A 25,039-nucleotide genomic window follows, 5' to 3' on the forward strand; every position below is an offset into this window, starting at 1 on the left:
TGCCAAAGGGCTCCTCATCTTCCGAGCCTGGGGCATCTTGGTGCACCAGCAGTTCTGGGCAAAATGCATTAAAAAAAGTCTGTGTTGGAGCAGAAATCTCGGCCCGAGGAGGTTCCTCGTATTAAACACGTGGGCTGAGCTTGCCGGCTGCTGCAAGTCAGCCCAAGTGGTTAAAATTCCGGGCCGGTTTGCACCAGGCCCACCCAATATAGGATATTAATTATATTAATCCTTAAAAAAGGAAATAAATTAAAAAAAAAAAAGCCCAAGCTGCCGAGGAAATCCCTTTTCGGTCATTTAATTCCCTTCCATGCACCTTCTCGGTGCTCTGAATACCCTTATTTTATGCAGGCCCACAGCCTCATATAATAAACTTCTCTACACCTATTCCAGAAAGAAATGGCTCATGGATGTGCCGGAATACTAAGGGTGAGGAGGCCACTAGGGGAACACGGATGGTCCATGAGCAGCAATAGAACCGGGCACCGGCCGGGAGACGGGGCTGAGCCCTGGCACAAAGGGAGGAGCAGGGGGCACCCGGGACCACCCGTGGGAAACGGGTCTGACGTGAAGATTCGCTGCCAAAACGATGTGTTGATGCTTCTGCTTCGCTATCGGGGGGATATGGGCACACGAGACACCCGGATTCGCTCCCAGGAGGCTTGGGATGCTCGATGGGAGCTGCTTGAAGCAGATGGGTGCTGGGCATTTCCCCAGGAAACACGGCAAATGGGGCACGGGGAATCAAGCAAAAATTTGGAGTGAGTTTTAAACGTCTTGCTCAGGGCATGTGAAATCAAGCGAAAATCAGGAGCAAGTTTTAAGCATCGCATTCCATGGCTCTAAAGCAGGGACTGCGTTTGGGAGATCCCCACAGGCTGCAGGACTCTCGGTTTCCAATCTGAGTGGGAATTCTGACCCTTAAGGTGACAAGATCTTTAGTTTTGACAAGGAAAGATTTCAAATTTCATGTTGAAAAAGGCAAAAATGTTTTGTTTCCCTTACAGGTTGTTCTTTGCTTTTATTCTTCTTTCCACATCTTCTATGATGAAAAAGAAGAAACTGGAAAGAGGAAAACAACCTTAATATAAACCTGTCTTAAGATTTTTTCTTGTATTTCCAGAAATGCGTGAGAATGGGAAAACAATGTTTTTCCTTAGATTTCTGGTGGATATTTTGTGTTTTCTCAGCGTACCTCAGCAGGAGAGCCTGGACGCCCTCCAAGCAGACAGGGATGCATCGAGCAGCATCCTGCGCGGGGCGATGAGCCCCAAGCACCTATAGGTACCTGCACCTGATGTCCACGGTGTTTGTGTGAAGCTGGAGCCGCGCGGAGGGGAGGACAGTTGAGGGCAGTGTTGAAGCGTCGGCAAGCGCCGAGCGCTGAGAGCTGGATTCAGGATAGTTGCTCTCCTCTTTATGAAAGTTAGAGGGGAATTAAGCATCTTTATTTATTTATATTGTCCCGCCCCACTCCGTTTTCATTAAATGGTAAAACACAATTTTTGCTTTTTAGCGAAAATGTCTGCTATTTCTATGTGCATGCATGGACATTCCTCATGTACCCCCCAACAATCACTTCCAGCCACAGCGACGCCAACTCATCTGGTGGAAAAGTCCCTGTTTTACTCAGGGTCCGACGTCGCGGCCATTGGGAAGGATGCGACCCCGTGTTCTCAATGCCCTGGACCCCTTCCCACCGGCACCTCCTCATCCTGAAGTACGTGGGGGGATATTCAAGAGGGTTTTCGAGCCGATCAGGGCAGCAAACCTTTGTGTCCAGTCAAATTTTTGCCCAGTGAGCAAAATGAAAACGCGCAACCCCTCGAAAAAGCTCAGAAAACATTTTTTTTTCCCCATTTTTTAATGTGTAACAGTTATGCCTGAGTTACAGAGAGACACCTACAGGCAGCAGGTAGTTAAAGCAAATACCAGTTTCTTTTCCTACTATACTACTCCATATAGCTGAATAAATTATGGTGCGGTTATATATATGTACAGAGAGGCGCCCGGCCGCACGCCCGCGCACGCACGCAGACTCACACACACGGGCAGGCTGCCTATGGGCAAACACAGAAGCGACATATCCGCGGTTACTAGCGATAAGGAATGGCCTATAGTGCTATGTAGATAGTCCCCGGGGACGCAAGGGGGGGTATATGGAGGTGTTAGGGTTAGAAGCATTAAATACACGACGTCTCTGGGCGGCGGGAGCTGGATCGGGCGAGGAAACGTCTTTTTTGGCTTCACGTTGACGCCGAGGCTCCGTCGCGGGCTGGGGGACAGGGGGTCTCCGGGGCGCCCTCGGCCCGGGAGGGACGCGCAGCGCTCGGGAGCGGGACCCGGCCCGGCCGGGTCGGCACCGGCTCCATCGGCGCTGCCTCCAGGCACCTCCCGCCGGCCGGGCCCCCCTCGTCCCGGGCCCTGTCCCACCCCCTGAGTTTGTCTCTTTTCGGTGAGCCAGAAAACGAAACATTTTGAAAGGAAAAAAAAAAAACCAAAACCCGAACCCCCCCATACTTTGACTTTCATACATGAACGTCCCTTAAAACCAAACCGAAGAAAGCAAAAGCAAAAGCGAAATCCCCCTACTCAACCCAGCCCACCCCAAAGAGCCTGGAATGTATTTTGAAAGCACACAATAGGCAATTTTCTACACTTCGCGGCCCTCCCCTTTCCCCCTTTTTATTTTTTTATTTTTTATTTTTTTTAACTAGCACGGCACTCACTGTGTTTTTAGTTATATATAAAAAAACAAGAAAACAAACAAAAAAAAAGGCGTCGACTCTCTATAAACATACAGCACGTGACCAAATTTCCAACTAATGTACAAAGTGCGACCACGAGGGGAAGGTCGGAGAGGAGCTATCGGCGCTAGCGCGGGGCGGTCTCCATGTTCCTCTACGAACTCTATTTACAGCAGGGCCCGGGGGGTCGGGGACTTTCTGGTGAATTGGCCAAGTTTGTTAAGACTTTTTTTTTTTTTAAATTTTTCTTTTCCTTTCCTGTGTCCCGCGCTCCGGCCGTGCGCTCGGCTAACGTCCTCGCCGGCTCCCGGGAGCAAGCGGCCGCGCTCCGGGGCTGCCGGCGTCTCCGCGCGCCTGGAGGCACTGGAGAACATGGGGAAATAACGGCGAGGGGGGATAAACGAGGGAGCGGAGAGGTCTTGGCTAGCGGGAGCAGCGGACGACGGATCTGCTGGCGAGCTGAGACTTTCCCTCCGGTTCAGTAGGCAGCCGGGAATGTGTTTGATGAGGAATGGGGCGAGCGGCCGCCCTGGGGGTCCGACACGGGTTTGTGATGCTCGGGTCGGAGCAAGCGGCGCTGCCTGCAAATCCGGATGCCCCGGGCGCGGAGCTGGGGGGCAGTCCGGAACGCTGCTGGGACACAGGAGCAAATCCCAGAGGGTTCCAGGCACTTGTCTCCAGAGCACAGGGACACCCTGACGCTCACCCTTGGTCCCCCGGTACAGGTTTGGCTGAAGGGTGTTGTGTGCGGGAATGATATTTAAGCCAGGACTGGGATTCGGAAGGGAATTCTTCCTCGTATCAGACCAAAATAGCAGGCATGGTGCTGATGGGTTCACGGTTGGATTTGGTGATCTTGAAGGTCTTCCCCAAGCAGAATGATTCTACGTTTCTGAGATTCTAAAGAAAAGCAACATCAAAACGCATCTTTTGCTTCTTCCCCAGAGCTCCAAGGGGCACAAGCAGGGAGTGCATCAGACAACGCTCCCGGCGCGACACGTCTGGGCTCTTCGGTCACCCCAAGCAAATCAGTCCCTTTGGCCTCACCTGCTCATCAGGCTGTAGCTGCTCTGTTTTGCCCTGAGAAAGGAATCGAGGAATGCAAGCGTCGAGTTCTGTGATCCAAGGGAGGTCTCCTGCAGTCAGGGAGAGCCTTTCGGAGCAACGTGGCTGCCGGACACCGAATCGGGGTTCTGTGGCCCAGGCAATGGAGTCGTCACCCCTCCAGTTCCTGCACAGACATGGGCACGCGTGCAGGCAAGAGGCAGAATGGTCAAGCCTGGGGAACAATATGTTCTTAGGAATGTAAAGCGGGCTCTGTTGCAGCCGTAAAGCCCAGCTGATGAAAGCCATGTGTGGGATCTGGTAGGATGCTGAGCAACCTAAGAAGCCAAAGTCCACTTTGGTCCGAACAGGTACCTGCCCATGTGGCTCCCAAGAAAGAAGCTTGGTGGCTCCTGATAAATGATTTGGGGGCGAGGCAGGGAGAGTTCCTCAGGAAAAAAAAAATGTTGTTTCAGCTGCAAAAACATTGTTTGCAAAGAAGTGAGGAGGCAGCAGCACTGGGACAGAGCACGGCAGTATTTCGGGTAACAACCTGGCCCTAGGAGGCACAAACTTGGGCAGAACTCGTCTGGCTGTGTGTTGTCAGAAGCAGACATTCGTCTTGCTAAAGCAGACGTAAAAAATATTCTGCAGATGCCAGCCCTGAACTGTGAAAAGAGCCGAGAGCGACGGGCTCGTAGCGGCTGCAGGTCACCTGAACTCAACGGGAGCTGCCTGTCCCCAAGTCCCAACGCCGCTCAACGCAAGCGCGTTCGGAGCACTAACGCTCTATGCAGCACCCCATGCACTGCCCACTGCCAGCACCGTCACCACCGGACTGCACAAACGAGCTCCTGGCTGGCCCAGATTCCGCACATCCGCGTGGGGATGTCGGCAGCAGCACTCCTCATCCTCAGCAGGAAAAACCTCCGCACGCTCTCGAGACGAGGCCTCTCGGCACAAAGGAAGAGGGGAAGGAAGTCTGTAATGTTAGAGATCTGCTTAGGAATCATCAGGGATCATTACCACATCCTAAAGGGAAACTCTTTACAAACCCCGTGTGCTTCACGACTTAGCAATAACCCCGTCTTGTTGCCTGCTTTTATCTGAGCAGTGCGATGAGCGGAATTGCCGGCTGATACAAAAGCGAGAGCACTGGCTGCTACAGAAAAGGGGAGTGATAAACCCGGAGAACAAGATCTGGCTTAGAGAGAGGCTCCAGCACCGACAGAGAAAGCAGAGAGGAGGAACTGAGAGATCAACTGTGCAGAACGGCCCACAAAATGTGCCAGCGAGCTGGGCGGGCAGGGACAAGTATTTATCCTGGTAGCTAGAGGATGAAAACCACCTTCGGGAAGGAATGTGGCACATGGAGGTGCAACCTTGGGGCTGAAGGCACCTTTTTTTCAAGCTGTCTCCCCCGTGACTCAGATCCACATCCCATCCCTCGTGGGGAAGCGGCTTTGAGGAAGCACCGGCAGAACAAGCGCCGTTGCTTCCAGGCCGTTGCGAACCGGCCCCTCCAACAGGCATCCAACGTCCTCGGCCTTCCCGCTCCCGCCCTCGCGATCCCGGCCAGCCGTGGCGGTGCTGTAAGAGCCTCTGATGGTCCTCGCCCTTCTTGGCCGGTTGGCAAAAGCTCCAGCACATGGGGTGTCTCATGCCCTTCCTGCAGCTGCTCTCTGATGCCAACGTCCTTGCAGTGAACATCAGGTCGAGCTTGGTCCCTACGAGGAGAAGTGAACGTTGCTCCCGCCTGCGTCCAGGATCTCCAGTCCTCATGCAGCAAGTTACATCTACGCTTTCCAAAGGTCCCAGGCTGGATAGACTTATGGATCTTGCCCCTGCTTAGCATCAATCTGGCCTGCTTGGGCCTTGCTTTGGGAAGCCATCAGGGAGAAGGGAAGGGTAAAGCAGGGTGGGGGAATTTATTGTCACTTTAATTTATGTTTATGGGTTTTTGTTTGTTTGTTTTCTTTTTGTTCTTTGTGTTTTGTTTTGTTTTAAACAAGTTCTTCTACTTGGTCCATAGGTCTTCTGTGGTCCTGATTTGCATCACCCTTAATGATCAGCTTGGTTCCTCCTTCCTATACAACATTCATCAAATTTACAGCAATGGAAAGAAAAGAAAATGAAATGAAATGCTTCTTTCTTTCTTTTTTTTTTGTTTTACAAAGAAAAAAAAAAGATCAATTCGGCTTTGACTATGCCAACTACCTAGATCAATGGAAAGTCCTCAAGTGTGGGCAAAATGCCATGGTGGCCAGGTAGTTTAGAGGGAGGGCACAAGCTCAGGGTTAATAAATGTACCCAACCCGTTGTCCCTGGCCATGGGAGGAGGTGGCAGAGGCCAGGCAAGCCTCTGAGAAGGGCTCTTCGAGGAGCCGGATACGTGGAGAGCCCTCCCTCTCTTTCCTGTCTCCTTCGCAGCTCAAGCTGGTGCTAGCTGGAAGGGAATTGGGAAGGAGGAGGGTCCGGGGACAGGTAGATTCCCTGGAAGGCTGGTGGTGTTTTCTCCAGTGGTACCACATTGCTGGAGTGGGTTGTTGGCACAGTCGGACTCTTCAGTAAGCTTGGCCTGTCTCTACTGGTAGGAGGCCCAGAACGGCTGAATGTTCCCCCAGCTTCATCCGACGCTGTGTCGACAGGCTCACGTTCTTGGCCAAATAATCAACAGCAGCTGAAGAAAAGGTGGGGGAGAGGAGAGGAAGAGAACAAAATGAGGATTAGAATTTGGTGGAAATGAGGCATTGGGCATCAAAGTGTGTAACCAACAGAACCTGCGGACTGATGTGGAGAAAGACAGGCCCAACGCAGTGGCTTGTCACAGACCCCAGGGCCCTCTGTGGACCTGCTGAAAAGGGAGAGGTCTCTATGAGGGAAAATGGAGCTGCCAGGGAGCTGCCCAACGATGAGACCGAGTGGAAAGCCCGTGGCATGAGTCCTCACTGCCCCGCGTCACCTCCTGGCTGCGACGCCAACTGTTGCTCCTCCGGATGCCAAGGATTTCAGTGGGAGCCCACCGGTCTGCGTGGAGTCCACATCCGACTCCTCCACCGTGTGCCGACTCATCTCCAACCCTTCTGCTGCTGCCCTCATCCTCCCTTCCCAAGGGACAGGGCCGCGCTCACCTCTGTCTTCCCACAGCTACGGAGGCCTTGCAGGAGCTGGGTCCCACCTCGGCCGATCGCCTGTGGTCTGAGGGGGAAGAGGACCGGGGCAGGATGATGACATTGCTCATTAGCTGAGCTTCAGTCAAAGTCTCTCCCTTTCGCCAGCTTTAATGTCTCAAATTAGATTAATAAGGAGCTGGCAGGAGACGTACAATCGGTGCCAATGAGTAAACAAATTTCAGCCATCAACGTCTTGTCAGACGCCTGCCCCAAAGGAGGTCCCTTCCAGACACAAATTCTTATTAGACTTGTCATATCTATTAGAATTCCTTTCACGCTTCTGCGTTCCATCACCGGCATCATTAACACAGCTCCGGCCTTTGGGAACCGCGAGGACCGCATTAATCTGGCATCTCCGCTCGGCACCGGCTGGGCCAGCACGGGCTGTGCGAGCACTCGCAGCGGGGGAGCGGGCACGGGGCGAGGGACACCCGTGCCCAGGCTCTGCCAGGGAGCGCAGGCGCCCGAGGCTGCAGGGCCTCGGACTGGGAAAGCCTCTCCCATCCCGGGATGCTGGGGTAGCTCATCCCGAGCGTCTGGCTCCGCCACGCTGTGCTGCAGGGCCTCCGGCTCCGCGGGATGTGCATGCAGGAGCAGAGGCTGGAGAAGACCCCAGGCTCTGGCTCTTGGACAGACTTCATCGGCTCAGTCCCCTCAGATTTCAGGTAGCCACGTTGCACACTGTCTTTGAGAGGCAGGAGGTACAGGGAGGCTAGGAGAGCAAAGCCCTTGGCAGATACGTCAGCCCCGGCCATGTGTATTTTTTTTGTTTCTCTGCTGTGTATCTGTGTATGTAATTTTTGTGTATCTGCTTTGTGGCTGCCTCATGAGCATGTTGGTGTCTACACTCTGGGTGAGGTCAGATGTGCACTTGGGAAGGAGGGAGAAAAGGCCAATGGTCACAGAATTACAGAGCAGCTGAGGCTGGAAGGGACCTCCAGAGGTCATCTAGGTCCAAGCCCCTGCTCCAGCAGGGACACCCAGAGCACGGGGCACAGAGCAGCATCCAGGCAGGTTTGAAGATCTCCAGAGAAGGAGCCACCACTGTCTTTCTGGGCAGCCCATGCCAGGGCTCTGGCACCCTCACAGGGAATAAGTTCTTCCTCACATGGAGGTAGAACTGCCTGGGTTTCAACTTGTGCCCATCACTCCTTGCCCTGTCACTGGCCACCACAAGAAGAGCCTGGCCCTGTCCTCCCTACATTCTCCCCTCAGGTATTTGTACACACTGATCGGATCCCCTCTCAGTCTGCTCTTCTCCAGGCTGAACAAGGCCCAGCTCGCTTAGTCTTTCCCCATTTGATAGATGCTTCAGTCCCTTCACCATCTTTGTGGCTCTACACCAGACCCTCTCTAGCAGCTCCACATCACTCTTGTCCTGGGGAGCCCAGAACTGCCCCCAATACCCCAGGTGCCTCCCCAGAGCTGAGCAGAGGGGCAGGATCCCCTCCCTCAACCTGCTGGCAACACTCCTCCTGATGCAGGCCAGGATCCCACTGGCCTTCTTGGTCACAAGGGCACATTGCTGCCTCACAGTTAAGTTGTTGTCAACCAGGACTCCCAAATCCCTCTCCTTGGAGCTGCTTTCCAGCAGGTCAACCCCTAATCTGTACTGGGGCCTGGTGTTATTCCTCCACAGATGCAGGACCCTGCACTTGTCCTTGTTGAACCTCATGAGGTTCCTCTGTGCCCAACTCTCCATCCTGTCCAGGTCCCTCTGAATGGCAGCACAGCCCTCGGGAGTGTCATCCTCAGACTTGCTCAGGGTGCCCTCTGGGCCCTTGTCCAAGTCACTGATGAACAAGTTGAAGAGCACCAGGCCCAGTACTGACCCCTCGGGGCCCCACTGGCCACAGGCCTCCAACTAGACTTGGCCCCATTTATCATGAGCTCTGCCATCCAGCCAGTTCTCAGCACACCTCACTGTCCACTCATCCAGCCCACACTTCCTGAGCTTCCCCATGAGAATTTTATGGGAGACAGTGTTGAAAGCCTTGCTGAAGTCAAGGCAGACCACATCCACGGCTCTCCCATCGTCCATCCAGCCAGTCGCCCCATCGTAGAAGGCTATCGGCTTGGTCAAACACGACTTCCCCTTGGTGATTCCATGCTGACTACTCCTGATCACCTTCTTTTCCTTCACATGCCTAGAGATGGTCTCTAGGATGAGCTGCTTCACCACCTTTCCAGGGATGGAGGTAGTTTCCCGAATGGTCAGAGATGTCCATTCTGTTCTGGGCACATCCAGCAAAGGACATTTGGTGACAAAGTCATCCCTTTAAAAAAAAAAAAGCCTCCCAACTTCGTTTTTTTTCTGTCTGTGGGAAGAATACAAAAGCATCAGTGCATCTCATGCCAGAGGCATGTTTTGCTGCCTTAATACGTACTGAAAGCCAAAGCAAAAGGAAACACATACCAAATGGCCTGGGTGTTTATTTGCTTCTGTGACAGCAAAAGTGTTTACGTGTGAGTGTTTCTGAAGCAGAAGGAGAGACATGAGAACAGGAGGAGATGCTCTGTAGGCTGGAGCCAAAGTCTACTGAAACTAGAGAGCTCTCCATCATGTCCTGGACCAGTCCTGACTGTGTCCTCTGTTATACGGGGCCTATCTTCACCATAACAAAAACCCATTTCTACTAGATCACAGTGCTCACTAAAAAAAGTCTTGATTTCTTTTTTTTGCCACATCGGTCCAATGAAGAAACAAATGATTTGAACTGAACATCTATAAATAACTTCTGTGGAGGCTGCCTCACACCAATCAGCTTTTAAACTACATTCGAAGAGAAGCAGTAAGGAATTTAAGGAGAAAGGGAATTAAAAATATTGGCTAAATACAACACACACTGGGAAAGATGAGGAAAAACATGATTTGAGGTCAAATTCATGTGTTTGCTCTGACAGGACTAATTACCAGTGAAAAATGGTTCCTTGTGTAGCGGTTATTATAAATAGGCTCGTTCTAAGGAAGACTGATAGTGAAATGAGCTTGTGCCTTGCCTTTAGCTGCCTGTACCTACACGTATCCACACAGACATGTGCCCAAGCAGAACGTGCTGTTCCTTATGAACCTACCTTAGAGCAGCCCGAGGTGGCTCGTGTTGCCTCTGCTGTGCAACACCGTCTCTCTTGGTGGGATTTTCCAACGTGCTGGCGTGACCCCCATTCCCCATGCTGGGAATCATGGCCTAGGTTCTCACCTACCTTCTTTGCTCCAGCAGGAAAAACGCCTCCGTGACCTGGATGTCTCTGGGCACTGAGACACATCCGGGCTCACCCTACTGACCATGCACAGACCGCCCGGCAGCCTCTGCACTATTAACCAAGCCAGGATTCTCCTGACTCTAAGCCCAACGGACCGAACCTCCATCTCAGACCTGGACTTCTAAATTGAATGTGGGTTCAGCAGAAAAAAGGGAGCTGTGTGACCCACGTCGGGAAAGGGGGGCAGCAACGTACGCAGGCCTGGGGGAGCAGTTCTTCCTGCGCACAAGGAGAGGCCCAAGCAAAAATTCCTGCAGCAAACTGAGACAAACCCTTCTTTCTCTTTCCCTCTCCTTTGCTGCTTTCTCTCTCTCTCGGAAAATTTAGTTTGTCCTCCTTATTTTATTTTTTACACACATGGGTGTGACTAACGTCTTGCCCAAGGGAATCTTTATTGAAAATACATGGTATTGGAATTTGTTTAAGATTTTTATCAATAGCACGTGTGTCCAGCCTCACATCCAGAAGCGAGGGGAAGGTCAAGGGGTCACAGATCAAACTCCCGAAAAACAAAAAAAGGAGGGGCGGGGGGAAGCTGCTATTGATCCCGTCTGCCGCCACAGCCGGTTCTCATTTAGCTGTAGAAGTTAAAGACATTAAAGGGCTGTGACGGAGAGAGGAATAAAAAGCCACAGCCAAATGGAAGGAAAGGTCACTGAGGACAAGCTATGGGCAAGCGGGAGCACTCCCGGAGGAAGAGGATGCACCTTTAACCCTCCGCGGATCACTCTCTCACAACACCACTCTCATTATTAGTTTAACACCGGCAGGTGAGCCCTTTGCCAGGCTCGCTGGTGTTTGTGTGACCCAGCCATTCGCAGGAGGAACGGAGCCTCCCGGGCACTGCCTTTCGTGTCCGGCGTTGGGTTCAGGGCTACGATTCCTTCAGCTTTCTCCCAAGTTTAGCCAACAGGGATTGGCTTAATGGCCTTCATGGCCAAGCTTTGGAGCAAGGAGCTCTTGGAGGGCGCAGGGGATGTGGCAGCTACTGCTCCACATCACCCCGCGATGCTCTACAGCCCCAGCTTTCCTTGGGATGGGCAGGGCGAACTTCACATAGGGCTTCTGGAGAAGCAGGAATTGGAGAGGGAAAAGGAGAGAGGTCTGCAAATGCTTGTCCTTCTTTCTCTAATAGAAACGCTTCACCTAAAAACTTCTATTAGGACTTTTCGCATGGACCGCAAGGGTGTTGGGAAGGCTGTACGGATGGAGCAAGCTGCAGCTACGTCTAGTAACCCTTTCCCTCTCGAGATTTTTCTTGGGCACCCATTCCAAGACCTTGTTCAATCCCTCCCTCTCTTCCCCTGCCCAAGGGGCAGGGGGATGCATTGAGGCCCCTCTCCCGTTCAGCAGCTACTCACTCTGTCCGTACTGCCCGTACTGGTAGCCAGCCACCGGGTCCACGCTGTAACTGGTGGTGCTGTAGGTGGGAGGACAGTAGGACTGGGAAGTCGGGAGGCTGTCCACAGACTTGATGGAGTCGCTGCGCTGGCTGCAGCTGGCGGAGATGGAGTTGGTGGTGTCCAAGCCGCCGTGAAGGGGCGAGATGGAGAAGTCGGCCTGGGGCTGCGGAGGAACCCCGCTGGGGTTGCTCAGGATGCTCATCACCTGCGGGAACACAAGGGATGCTCCGTCAGGGAGGAAGGGAGCGCGTGTCCGGAGCTGCCCTCGCACAGCAAGGAGAACCCGGCTGCATGGAGAGGCGCGGCCACTTAGAGAAGACGGACAGACCCACGGAGAGTCCCTGGGCCCAACGCTTATTAGGTGACCTTAAAGGGATGGTGGGGAAGTTTATTTTTTAATGGCACACTCAGCCTTTGGTCTTTCTTTGCTGATCTGCCAAATACAGCGTTGGCTAGTGCTGATTTCCCACCCGTCAGACCCCAAGATCACTAGCTGGGGACACTGGGGAAAGGGCTACACCAGGGACAAGCCCAGGAAGGGCCAGTATCCACGTGACAAATGAGACCTAATAACCAACACTGTCCTTTCTTATCCCCAAAAGTTGGAAGAATTTTTCCAAGAACCAGGCTGTGACGTGCAAGGGAGACCCACGTCGGGACTCAAGTGCCCCAAAAGTCTCTAAGCAAAAGGGCTGCAGCTCTGCTTCGGCTCATTTCAACACAACCCTCCGTTTTTAAAATGCAATTAAACCTGTGCTCTTCCTGAGACGGATGAACACAGGGTTTTGGGTTGCTTTGCAGCAAACAAAAACGCGCCGTTGGTTCTCGAGGGCGAGCTGGGGGGAGCCCCCGCTGCTGCGAGCGGCTGTCTAACACCTTGGTAACTGCTTTCTGCAACCAGCACAAGGAGCGCGGGCTTGGGAGCGCCGGGAACGCCGGGAGCACCGGGAGACCCCGGCCTGCCGCGGCTGTGTGCAGGGAGAGGGGCCGGCCGGGCACCTCGGCGGGGAGCGCGGCAGCGCTCGGATGCCGAACGTCCGGAAAGCCCCGAATTTAGCCTAACCTTCTTGACATCAATTAAAGTGGCAAATTGGAAATATTTGGAGCCTGGCAAGTGGTAAAATGAGCCCTTTATGCGGCGGCAGCGGCCTGGTGAGCTATTGTGCGCCGGGCCATTCTGCGGAGGACACAAGCGGGGCTGTACAGAGCCGCGGCGCCCCGTGCTGCCCCGGGCACCTCCGCGTCCCCCGCTTCCCCCGGGGCGGCCCTGGCTGCCCTCTGCCTTCCCAAGCGTCTCCTCCGCCCCAGGCCGAGCGGAGCGTCCCGCAAAGACGCGGGGCCCTTGAGGCGCCGCCGCCTCCCGGCTCCGGCGGCCCAAGAACCTTCCCGGGCGCCTCTTCGCCCTGGGCTCCTTTTCCTTTTTCTCCCTCGGGTTCTGCAGCTTTGCACCCTGCTCAGATTTGCAGTTTGCTCCCCAGACATAAACCTGGCAGGGCCCCGTGTGGTGCAGGCAGAGGCCAAATCGTCGCTGGGTGCGCGGGTGTCCGGATGAAGCCGCGCGGGCGCCGCGGGACACCCTGCCCCGGGACGCGTGAAGCCGCAGGACCGAGGGCACAGAGAGGAAGGAAATTGGCGTTTCAACATGCGGGAGCTGGAGCGGATTAGCGCGAGCAGCAGCCCCGTGCGCCTTGTCCGGGGGGTTGCAAGGAGACCTTGAGGCCGGGGCGCCACGCGGGCGCAGCCGGCGGTGGGTGCCAGCTGCAGAATTGCTCCCAACCTTCCTCCAAAGCTGCCTCGGGCCCTTGGGTCCGGCCCAGGCGTGGGTGCTCCGTGCAGGTCCCTCGATGCCGCCGGGCGCAGCCGTCGCCTGCGGCCCCTTGAGCCGCAGGGGCTCGGGCGCTCTGGATGCTCCGTGTGCGCGCGGATGCTGCTGCGCTTGGACAGCCCCGGGCCAGCCGGGCCGGGCCGTTCCCGCCTCTCCCGCGGCTCCATCCCTGCGCTGTCCAGTTCCACAGTGCTGCTTCCCCGCGACGCGGCCGGGAGAGAAACTAAAGTGGAAGCACTCCGAGAGCCAGGGCTTTTCCAGCGCTCGTGGCCATCTCCCCCAAACGCTCAGCTGCTTTATATTATGCAGGGAAAATAAAAGGGGTCTTAAAGCAAGCAGCAGCCGTATTAACACTTCCGCTGAGCTGCCTTTTGGAAAGAAAGAGCCGTGTAAAGCAACTTTTCTAAATGAAACCCAGGTTGCCGCTCTCTGAATACGGGCGGGGGGCAAGACTAGAGATGATGCTCATTCAAATCCCGCTGAAGAAATTAATTGGCTTCAATCAGTCAGAATCGAGCCTGGTTGAAGCTAACGATCCGCAGGAGCTTGTGCGAGTCCCTTGAAGCCCGGACTCCCCTCCAGAAACAGCAGCCGTGAGGAGGGGGCCCAGGCAAGTTCCTACAACGCCTCTGCAGAGCCTGGCCCTTCCAAAGGACAACTCGTGCCCTCCCGAGACCCACTTTGAAAAGCAGGGGTTGAATTTCCCTCTGGAAACCCGCGGCAGGACAGAAGGATGACAGGATCTCATCAGGACACCAGGGTCCTGATGGCGCTGGAGAAGGGTGTCCCATCTCCCAGGGCCATAAGGTACTCGAAATAACAAGGGCGAACCAGAGATTTCCCCTCGCGCTTTTCTTCACAGCCACCCACACGGATAACCCTCCCCAAGCCCTCCAGCCTTCTTGCTTCAGCTGGATAAACTCATTTTTCCAGGCAACTTTTGAACTTTGGAAAGTCTGGAGGCATCTGGAGAAATCCCTTCCTCAAGAATGCCAAGTCCTTTTACCTTTCCTCGGTGACCTTGCTTCCTGATAATTTATTACTTCTTGGTGCATTATCATCACTAACTAAAAATCAATACCCACTTCACATCTGTAAGGCTTTATCTGGAGGGAAATCTGCTCCCTGCCCATCACCGGGACTGACAGCCGTCCCCTTCCCCTCCCTCGCAGCCGAGGGGTCGCTCTCCCTGTCCCCTCTTCCCGTGCCGCTGTCCCACAGCTCCCAGGATGGGGCTATGTCCGTAACGGCCCCGGCGCAGGGGGCCTGGGCCCTGCTCCTACCCCTTTTTGGGGTCCGCTTGCCATGGGGCGAGCGGGGGGTCTGCGTGTGCTGGGGACACCGAGGCTGATGCACAAAGACCCCCGCGCATGAAAGCGGCGGCCCCCCCGCCGCCTCCCCTGTCCTCCCCCCGGGACGTTTCATCGCTCTCGCCCATACTTTAAAAGAAGGGGAGTTAAAAAAATGTAATTAATTCCCTCCGTTTCTGAGCTGGCCCTCAGGGCCTCTGGCCGTGGAAACTGCAGCGGGGGAAATGTGCACCCTTTATGATAAACGAAGGCGGCTTTGGGAAGGGAAGTGCAATTAGGGCCTTCAATCTGGGCAATCAGGCCTCCAGATTTGAGGTCCGGAGGTTTTTTGGGGAGGAGGTGACGGGGTGTGATGGGGGCTGCAGGGATGCGGGCGACGTGGGGAGGTAGCGAAGGGCCGAAGGACGCGGGCGACGACAACGCGGCAAAGTCACCGACGGGCCCCGGCGCCCTCAGCGCCGCCCCGGGGCCACACGAGCCCTTCGCAGACCTGCCGAGGCCCTTGGCGCCCGGCACCGCGGTACCAGGTCCAAAGAGGCCCAGCCGGGACATCGGAACCCGGGCGGCCCCAGGATGCCGCCAGCCCCGGCTGGCGCGTGACGCTGCCGTGTCCCATGAGCAGCCCGGCCCAAGGGGACATTAATGGGACACCAGAAGCACCTGAGAAGGGAAAACCCGTGCCAGGATCCCCTGGCAGCGGGAAGCAGTTGTGGCGCTGCGGGAGCGTTTCCTAGGGATGGGGCGGGAATCCTGCGGGTGTCATCGGCCGGAATATTAACCCTAGGGCAGGCAAAAAGCAGTAGGAATTTTCCTGCCGCGCGAATTGTGTTTGCAGGCCGCAGTCTATCTCCCCACCTCCTGCTTTTCGGCCTCTCTGTGTTTCCCTTTGCACCAGGTAATAGGGAATGGGAAGCGTGGCGGACACCTAGATAGCGCTGCTGGGAGACACCCGGGATGTTGTGGCCATCCGCAGGGAATCCCGCTCTTCCCGTGGGAAGGAGCACGCCGCTCTCCCAGGCTGTTCCCAGCTACCTCATGGGGACCCAGCTCGATCTTTTCCATCTTTGCTTTGCAACCCGTTGGTTAATCTGCTGCTTCTCTCGCGCGGAATCCGGCCCTTCCTCACACTAATGCTTTTTGATCTCCGTGGATTCATTTTCACATGGTGGGAAGAGGAAGAGTAGATTATTTGACACATACATTAAACGGAAACAAAATGAAGAGGTGACTGTAGGACTACTGAAAGCTGAAGAAAGGGTTGGGAGGAGATAAATACAGTTTCCCCAAAGATCTTCACTTGAAAGGAGGATAAATATATGCAAATATGCCCCTAGGTAGGACTAAAATGACTTATGTAGCAATCACTAACACTGCACTCACAAAACCAAGCAATTAATTTTGAATATTTTCTAAATCACCAGGCCTGGCTGAGTTGGCTCCCCATATGCCAAATCGAGGCAGTAAGTGGCACCCACTAAATGTGACTTTGCAATCAGGCCGAGGAGCAGCGCACTACCCAGGGCTTCGTGTTTCTTGTCCCTAGAAAACCTGTGATCCAGGTGAGCCTCCTCCGTCCAACGGCACCACGGAGCCACTGGATTCCCATATGGAAAACCACTGAGTACGGCCTTGATTTTGCCCCCTTAAAAGAGGAGCTGGCCTAAGTCTGCGTTTCCCCATGGTTGTGGGGCACAACGAAGGAGCCGGCGCGTTCCTTGCACCGCCTCACCCCACCGTCCTCACACAGTGACGGGGACGTGAGGCCAGCGGTGGGCGGCCCCACACGGACCCAGCCAACCACCACAAGGACTTTGAGTGCCCACGGGAAGGGCGATGCCAACAGGAGCAGCCCAATCCCGCTCCCATTCTACCCCAGCTCCTCCGTGAAGGCAGCAGTTGGGCTCTTGGCTGGGGGATGCTCCTGGGCTGCTTGGGCTGTGCTTCTGGATAACCTCAGGAACACTCGGGCTAAATGTTTCCTTCCCACTGCAATCCACACGTTACTGAACTCCTGTACTCAAAGTGAGCAGGGATGGACAAAACTGGAAAGCAAAGCTCACCACAGATGGCAAAGGGTTGTCATGGAAGGGCTCCAGGGCTGCCCTGACTGCTGTTGTACAGCAGAAATACTTCATTTTTGTAACCTTCTGCACTTCAGATGGGGAAGCACAAGGAGCCAAGTGAAGCGACTCTCCTGGGGCCATAGGAGGTGAGCCAGACGCAGAGCCACGACCGGAACGCACCGTTCCCGGATCCTTCCTGCTGCCCACGGACAGGTGAGACCACCCCCCTCCGAGGGATCCGCGATGGCAGCTCTGGGGATGTGTCTGAAGAGCGGGACCGTTTCCAGCCAACAGCAAAGCCAAATATATCAGCGATGCCTTTACACGTCTGAAGGGACGTTCCAGCGCCGTAAGGGAGCGGCCCAGGACACAGCGAGTGAAATGGAGATGACTATCGCACCCTAGGATGACCCTGGTCGCTTGACGGATGAAGAGCTGCCCACACTAACGATGGAGAGGGCTCATGGAGTGGTGCTGGGGAGGAGATGGAGTCGGGGTGCGATGGGAGCTGCAGCGAGGCGGGCCGAGGCACGGGGAGCAATCGGAAGAGAGACGGTGGGGAGTTATTACCTGGTTGTTCAAGGCTATGGTGAGGTTCCACCTGGAGCACTGCATCTCGTTTTGGGCACCCTGCTTCTGTAGAGACGTACAAATTATGGAGAAGGTCTAAAGAAAAGTTTCTAAGCGGTACAAAAGAAGGGGGAGGTCTTAGCTGACAATGGTAGGAGAAAATGCTTGAGCTTGGATGGTCTGGGGAAGAAAAAGGGGGCTCTGTGCAATGGAAATATGTTAGGACAACCAGGAGCACCACAGGGCTGTCTACTGGGGAGGGCTCCGACGACCCTTGAGGCAGAAGCATAATTTGGAGGGGACGGGGTAGGTACTGCTGGAGAATCACATTGAAAACTGCTTGATCTGGAAAGCACCGCTGGCATTAGGGCACCAAACCCTGCTGTCATTTAGATAAAAGCAGATAGAGAAAAAATCACTAGCTGGGATAACCAGCGAGGACACAAAAAGGCTGCTGTGGGCTGCCTAAAGCAAAGGGGTCTCCAGGTCTCCAAACACAGGCTCCCTCCCAGCAGCGAGGCCGGCTCGAGCCACGGGGCTCACCAGGCTCTTGCTGGGCTGTAACGGCCCAAGGGGGGTGGTTTTTGGGCACGGCTGAGCACGTCCCCTCTGAGAGCCACGTCCCTCGGCGCTGTCCCTAGCTGTGAGCCCAGCATCTGCCCTGCTGCCCTCCCTGGAGCCGGGCTCTATCCCAGCGGAGGCCCTGGCCGCCTGCGCCCGCATCCCTGGAGGACTCTCAAGCCACTGGCTCTTGGCAAGGATGTCGGGAGCTTTCCCGGAGCACCCGCGTGGCTCTGCTCGCCCTGCGTTACGGACCGGCTCGGCCATCACCTGCTCTGCACCCTCTCGACCATTCCTGGGCAAGGTCACCCACACCGACGGCACGTGAGGAAGGACGAGGTTTGGGAGCTGCAGGAGAGATTCGAAACAGCCCAAAAAACACAAGCGTGGAGATTTCCTGCTGAACCAGCCCGGAATCGATGGCTGCACATCAGCCTGAGGGGGATCGGGCAGGGCGGGCAGATCCCCCAGCACCAAATTGAGCCGCTCTGCGGCCGGGGGTCGTTCCCCTCTCCCATCAGCTGCTCCTCGGACACCAACAAAGACACCCCCGCGCTCACGGCCCGGCCTCCCCTCCCTCTCCATCTCCTTCCCTCCTATTTATTCATTTCGGAGCCTCGCTAAGCTGCACTGGCCCCCATCGCCACCCCCTGCGGACGCGGGGAACGGAGCGCGGGTGCCGCCGAGCGCGATTGCCCGGGATCCTTTGAGTCCTCCCGCTGCCTCCCTCCCCGCTCCGCTCTCTAAACGCGGAGGGAGCCGCACTACAAAGCGCCCCTGAGCGGCACATCCCGCCCCGGGCGAGCCTGCTCGCCGCGCTGATAGCCCCGCGCCGGCTCCCGGCCCTCGCGCCGCTCTGCCTTCCCCCTCTCCTCCCCCTTCCTCCTCCTCGGATCAATCGAGGGCTGTAATCAGTTAAGGTCCAGCTTAACTGCAGTGTAAGATACACCAGTTAAGCAAAGCCAATGCCTCCAGGGTTCCCATGGTAAATACGGAGAGGTCATGGGGAGATGAAATAGCCCTGATAAGTTCAGCAAGTGCAAGGCTGGCTCGACTCGCGCCGAGCGCTTAATAACTCGAGCTGGCAGGAGAACGGAAGAAAGGGACAATCGGGAGAGCTTCCGAGCGCCAGCTCCCGCTCGCTTGCGCTCCCCATCCCGGCTTTCCCAGAGGGGTCTCCGCGCGGTTCGGAAGCGAGGGCGGCTCTTTGCAGCTCACCCCGATGAATGAACGAGCCCGAGCCCGGCTGCCGCCTGGGAGCAGCCTCATCCATTTCAGAGCTTCCCAGGGAGCAGCTCTCCAAGGCAGGACCTCTTCTTTCCAGCATCGCTCGGAGAGCAGCAGCTCCCGGCTCCGTGGAAAGGCCTTGCTGCCCTATATAGCGTGCTCCTCTCTGCTTTCTGCTGCTAGGGAGCAGGGGAATTTTCAGAGCTACCGATGGCTCAAACAGAGGGTTGCTCTTAAAGCTGAGATGCTGAGCAGCCCCTTTTCCTGCTGTGCTCCAAGGGGAAGCTTTTCTTTCCTCTCCATAAATGCACCGTTTGCAGAGACGCGGAAACCCCGGCACTCGCTTTGCCCTCAGCCATGAGCAGTTTGGCACGATTCGGGCCCGAGCACATTGGCCCCCCAATTCTCCTCGGTCCTAATCCCAAGCTCATGACTCCAGGTGAGCGCAACATTGATGTTTGGATACAGATATGGCTGTGTTGGCTCATTTCTAATTAGACATTGGCCCACTGGGCATTACAGATAGGGGAAAAAAAAAAAACCCACGTGGCATTTATTAAAAACCATGCAGACACACAAAGAGACGAACAGAATCTTTAACCACAAGCGATAAGAAAGCCCTAAAGCATTTTAGTTTAGATAAGTATCCCTGGATGCTGCTTCTTCCAGCTCTCTGAAAACTGCTGGCCTGGAGATCTCCCCTAGGTAGGTGCTTGCTGAGCAGAGGACGAGATTTCCTCCTCCTTGGGTGTTTGGGCACCCTCGTGCCTGAGCTTGCAGGGCTTTTCTGAAGCCCTCCCTGGCAGGAGAAGCTGCTGAATAAAAACGTGATAGAGTAAAAGCACGAGAAGCACCTGGGCTCACCCGCCGGTAGCGGGGCTGCCTTCTAGTTTGCTGCTCAAAACTCCCTTCTGGTTATGCCCGACGGTACTCTGAAATAAAAACGCTTTTTAACAAATACGCCTCATACTCCACGCTGTGCAGAACACTTTGTTCCAGTCTTGAGCTCAGAATAGTGTGGGTTCTTACAAGACCTGCTCATCTGATGCATCAGGATGGGCTCAAGTCACCAGGGAGCCCCCTCCAACACCAGAGGAACAAAACTCCTATTTCTAAATCTTTTCTTACCGGTGACACTCAGCACCTTAAGAAGGGGATTTCGGGAAGACACGATGCTGCCACGTCGTGCCCAAGGGAAGGCCGGTCACACCATCGGAAACGGAACCTCCTTCGAGGCGCCGAGCGCGCCGCGTAGCCCGAGTCCCTGCACGGACACGAGCCCAAACCCACCAGAACCAGCCACGCAGCCCTGGTTCGGCTGCAGCTGCTCCTCGACGGAGACGTCTCGATGGTGGCAGCGACGGAGGCGCCGCGGCCGGTCCCGCTGCCCCGCGCCGGCTCGGCCAGGCCGCTCCGCACCCCGGGTTTAGGAGCGCACAAGGCACTGCCGATCCCGAGATAACTGGTGGAAAAGGGATTAGAGATACTTAGCAGAGGAGAGGGAAGACTCAGGAAGGGCTGATTATTTTAAAGATATGACTATTTAAAGATAATGATTGCATAAATTTAATTAATGCATTTTCATGCTGCAAATGGCCGTTTTGTAATTAATGTATCTGGCCTCGCTAAGCATGGGAGATCACATCTCCCCACCCCCCGTCCCCGCGTCCCCCCCGCCGCCTCCCGTTTAATGAAAGACAGAAAGCAGATGACAGAAACAATTTGTCAGCCCGTACGGGTGTCAGATGCCTAATTGGTTGCGCTGAGTTAGTGCGGAGGAAGGGGGAGAGGGTGGAGGCCGGGGGATCTTCCCCTTCTCCCGGCTGCCGGAGGTGTCCGGGGCAGCGCGGGGGACGAGGAGCAGCGTGGCCGTGGCGGGGACAGGAGGGGCCGGAGTGACGCCCGTGCCACCAAGCTGCGCATTGGTGTGGGGTCCAAATTGGCCCGGGAGGCCAAATCGTGCGGCCTCTGCCCGAGGTGCAGCGAGACGGAGCGTCCCCAGCCCCGCGCAGCTGGAATCCGCGGCTGGAAAAGGGGAGTCCCCCCTACCCGCTTCCCCGGGACGGGGCCCGCGGTGCAAGCAGGAATGCGGCTGCTTTCCTCATTGCCCCCCTCTTTCCAAGGGCTGCTGTGACCTCCGCAGCACGCGGCGTGCCTGATTTAATGCGTTTAGCACCATCGCCGGGGACGCGGCCGCTTCTCGCCTTGCAGCTGCAAAACCCGAGCCCAGGGAGGGTTAATGACTCCCGACCGCACGGGAGTTTACGAGGGAACAAGCATTCCAGCCCCGCTAATTCAAGGCCGATGTCCCGTTTCCAGATGGCCTCCCCCTTGCAGCGAGTGACGCGCGGGGACGAGGCCGGCGTCCGGCCACGGGTGTCACACGGTGCTGACCACTGGGTGCGCCAGCGGGGAAGGAGGTTTTACAGAGGAGGAAACCCTCCAAACACCCCTCAAACAAATCCAGAAATAAAAGGATGGGATAAGACCCCAGATTCCTGTATCGAATCCCCTGTAAAGTCCAGAAGTAGAGAGCAGGCTTCTAGGTCCCCCCCATTGTGCAAGTCAGTGACATCTGAGCAAAGCAGAGAGCCCGTAAGCAGCGGGGCCAAGCACTAGGACAACCCGTGTACTCAAAAACCAGCTCCAGCAGCCGACCCGGCCACCCCGGAGACATTTCCTTTCCTCCAGCTCCAGTCTCCGGAAAAGAATGGAAAAACCCTCAGATCCTGCAGGTAAAGGGAAGAAATTGGAATCACGGCTCCCTTTGGAGAACGTGTCTTGCCTGGAAATTTAACCAATATTCAGCATTTTGTCCTTAGAAGAAGTCTATCCTCTCCTCGCACACACGGTCCCGCACTCCTTTGTACAAACCCAGCTTCTCCTCCTGATTTCCAAGGCGCAGATCACCCGGGCGGACCCGGGGCGCTTGGGCGAACACCCAGCGCCCGCGAGGCCGCGTTGGCCGCGCACGGAGGCGGCGGCGGCGCCGTGTCCCTGTCACGTCGCGCTCCCCCGCGAGCCGGGCGCTCATTAGGTGACACGCTGCAACCGTCGCGTTGAATCAGGCCCCGCGCCACGGCCGCAGCTCTTAATCCAAAGTGTCACCGGCCACTGACGGGTCACGGATTGAGCAGCGGCTGAGCCAAGGAGAGGGAAGTGGTGCCAAAGGGGGAAAAGCATCTGGTCCTCATGCACCTTTGCAAACCCTGTGTGATTTGGGGGCACGTTTAGGCTCTTCCACCCCCACAGGCATCTGAGCACCTTTGCTGCGTTTCAAAGGGGCCGTGGAAAGCCAAGGTTAATGCTGGAGGTTGCCTTCCCACTGCAAACGCGGCAAGTGATCAATGTGGTTTGTTTGGAGTGGAAATGCTTGAGCTGTCGGCAGCGGGTGCGGAGCCGGGGTGCACAAGGAGCTCGAGATGCTCCCCGCGCCTCGGCTCCTCTTCAGACAAAATTAAATCGCAAAGTTTAATGAGTTGCGAAGGGCACTGGATTAGAAAGGCTGGTCCCTGCACTGCCGAGCCGAGCAGCGCGATGGAGAGGATAAAAAAACAAGGGAGAGAAAGAGAGAAAAAAATCCCAGCGAACCCCAAACGTCAGGGAAGAGAGCAAGTGAGAAATGTCAGGGCAAATTGCTCTTGACAGTGTTAATATCTGCACCTCATAGCAATAATTACATGTAAATAAATAGTGAAATAGCTCTCAGCTGGAGTCTGCACCGCGAGTGCAGATGCCGCTAACAGCCAGCTGGGGACCTTTCGCTCCTCCGCTGCCGGCTGCCCCCTTCCCTCCTCCCTCGCTCTCCCCGTTGCCTTTGCCGGAGCTGGGAATGTGCTCGTGGGCTCTTCCCGGTGCCCTGTCCTGCCTGGCACCGCTGCTGGGGAAAACGCATCATTTACAGCCCCTTGCAGGGGGAAAACGAACGTTGCTGGAGGGAGGCCCGGCCATGGTGCGAGCGAGGCCGGGCTGCCCGTGCTGCCATCCCCGGGGCTCCTCACAGTGTCAGGGGGTTGTCGCTATCTGTTTCCAGCACCGGGATTATGTTCTCCTTATCGCCAAGGTTGTCTAGATTTCAAAAGGACACAGGAGAACACACGGATTGGCACCGGGCTGCAAAAGATGCTTCCGTTCCACAGGAGACTCATCCCCCATCGGTATCGGTAGCAGCGCGGAGATTTATGAGCCTGATTTTGCTTGAGCTGGTGCCTCCCACCCATGTCCACTTCTGCAAAGCATCAACCCGCACGGCTTCCTGCCGCTGGGAAAGTGTCCTGCTCCGAGCAAGGGAAAAAGGTCCTTGCGGCACGCGCATCCCTGGAGGATGGCGCTGGAGGCTCTTGGAGATGATCCCTCCCTGGGCTCCGGCGAGGCAGCCAGAAAATCGGGAATGACGTGCAGAGGGTGAGGATGGATCGAGTGCTCACGGGCATTTCCAGCACACCTCAAATGCAGGATGCAACGGGGTGAAATCCAAGGCTTTGCTCAGCGGAGAGGCAACCAGCCTGGGATGCCAAAGTCGCATGGATTTAGAACTGGTTAAGCACTTGGGATAGAGGTTCACTGAGGACTGATAGAAAAACTCCCTCCCATTATGGAAATCCTCCGAGTTGCAGGTAGTGGCACGATCCTCGCCAGGCACCTGCTTGTGGCCAACGGGCTCTGTGTGCCGTGCACGAGGAGGATGCAAGGGCTGAAGCCAAACGTCATCGCTCCACTCAAACACGGGGCTACTGAACTCGGAAAACCTTCGCCGGGGAAGAGCTTTGGGGCCCACGGAGGCCTTTGCACCCAAGGCCAGCGGGGACGAGGCTCCTACCCGAGGCGCCCAGTTCAACAGGACAGCGGTGTCCTGTGCCTGGTGACGACCGTCCCCCTGGGCATCGCCGGCAGCGTCACCACGGGGCCAAACGGCCAGACCCAAACGAATGCGGAAAACGCAGCAACCTGCCGCGGAGAGGAGGGAGCCGCTCGCACCGAGCGCTGCCGAGGAGCTCGGAGCCTTTTCCTTTCGGCTAATGAAATGCACAACAACACCCCGCGCTGCACCGAGCAACAAACACAGCTCCATTATTTGGAAAACAAATATGTTCTTTAGAGCTTCCTGGTTGTCAAACACCTTTTTGTTTAGCTCAACAACTAATCCACTTATCGGAGGATAAAGCTGCCAGTGAATCACCAGGATGATAAAAGCATGCACAAAATTAGCAAAAATTTGCCTATGGCTCCTGCACATTTAACAAACACCAGCTAAGAGAAAAATGATTCCTCTTTTTTTTTAATAACTGAGATCCCCAGGAGAGATTCTGTCAGATAGCAGCTTTTATTTTGCTCGCAGTTTCTTTTTTTTTCCCCCTTGCTCTCGCGCTTCCCGTATAACCCAAGCACTGAGGCTGGGAGATGCTGGCAGCTGATAGCAAATCCACGCTGTAATTGACAGCATTTGAATGAGCAAGAGCTGGAACCAGGCAAAATTTTAATGCATTTTTTTTTCTAAAAATATATATAAAAAAAACAATGCTCAGGTATTGGCTGCTTTTCTAGGGCTTCGGGATTGCTGGCTGTTTTCCCGGTCACGAGGTGCTAATGCCTGTAGGATGCTGCATTGCTCCCTCTCTGGTCTTGAAGGTTCTGGGGGGGTTGAAGCCCCTCGTGGTTTTTGTCCCTCCTGCGTGACAGATCCAGCTACTGTCCCCACCACAGGGATGGGGAAACTCGGGAGTGGGGATGACGGGAGTGGGGAGTCTCGTGACTCCCCGGCCTCTTCCACAACCACTAACCCAGCTCCAACCCCCAGTCCTTTTGCTGTAACCTTGAGAGAGACCTTGCAGAGGGGCTGCTGCAAGGGGGAT

The 25,039-nt window shown here is 55.6% G+C and overlaps 1 protein-coding gene across 5 annotated transcripts in view; it reads right to left on the reverse strand.

The window, feature by feature from the left end:
• Nucleotides 1-6,322: 6,322 nt before the first annotated feature.
• The window catches only part of PAX7 (paired box 7), an 80,518-nt gene continuing 61,801 nt past the window's right edge, over nucleotides 6,323-25,039 (reverse strand). For 3 of the 5 annotated variants that reach the window (XM_088529611.1, XM_088529609.1, XM_088529610.1), the window contains exons 8-9: nucleotides 11,590-11,836; nucleotides 6,323-6,471 (exon numbers count right to left, since the gene is read on the reverse strand). In XM_088529611.1, coding sequence (XP_088385737.1) covers nucleotides 6,356-6,471; nucleotides 11,590-11,836 — 363 coding nt within the window. In that variant the 3' untranslated portion in view covers nucleotides 6,323-6,355. Of the gene's footprint in view, nucleotides 6,472-11,589; nucleotides 11,837-17,399; nucleotides 17,466-25,039 lie in introns of all 5 variants that reach the window. The other 2 variants (XM_088529606.1, XM_088529608.1) reach the window with 1 other exon arrangement.

This window comes from Tinamus guttatus, unplaced genomic scaffold, assembly GCF_059628265.1.
Source record: "Tinamus guttatus ecotype Peru unplaced genomic scaffold, ASM5962826v1 Tinamus_guttatus_pri_ptg000332l, whole genome shotgun sequence".
In the NCBI taxonomy this organism is placed as follows: Eukaryota; Metazoa; Chordata; class Aves; order Tinamiformes; family Tinamidae; genus Tinamus; species Tinamus guttatus.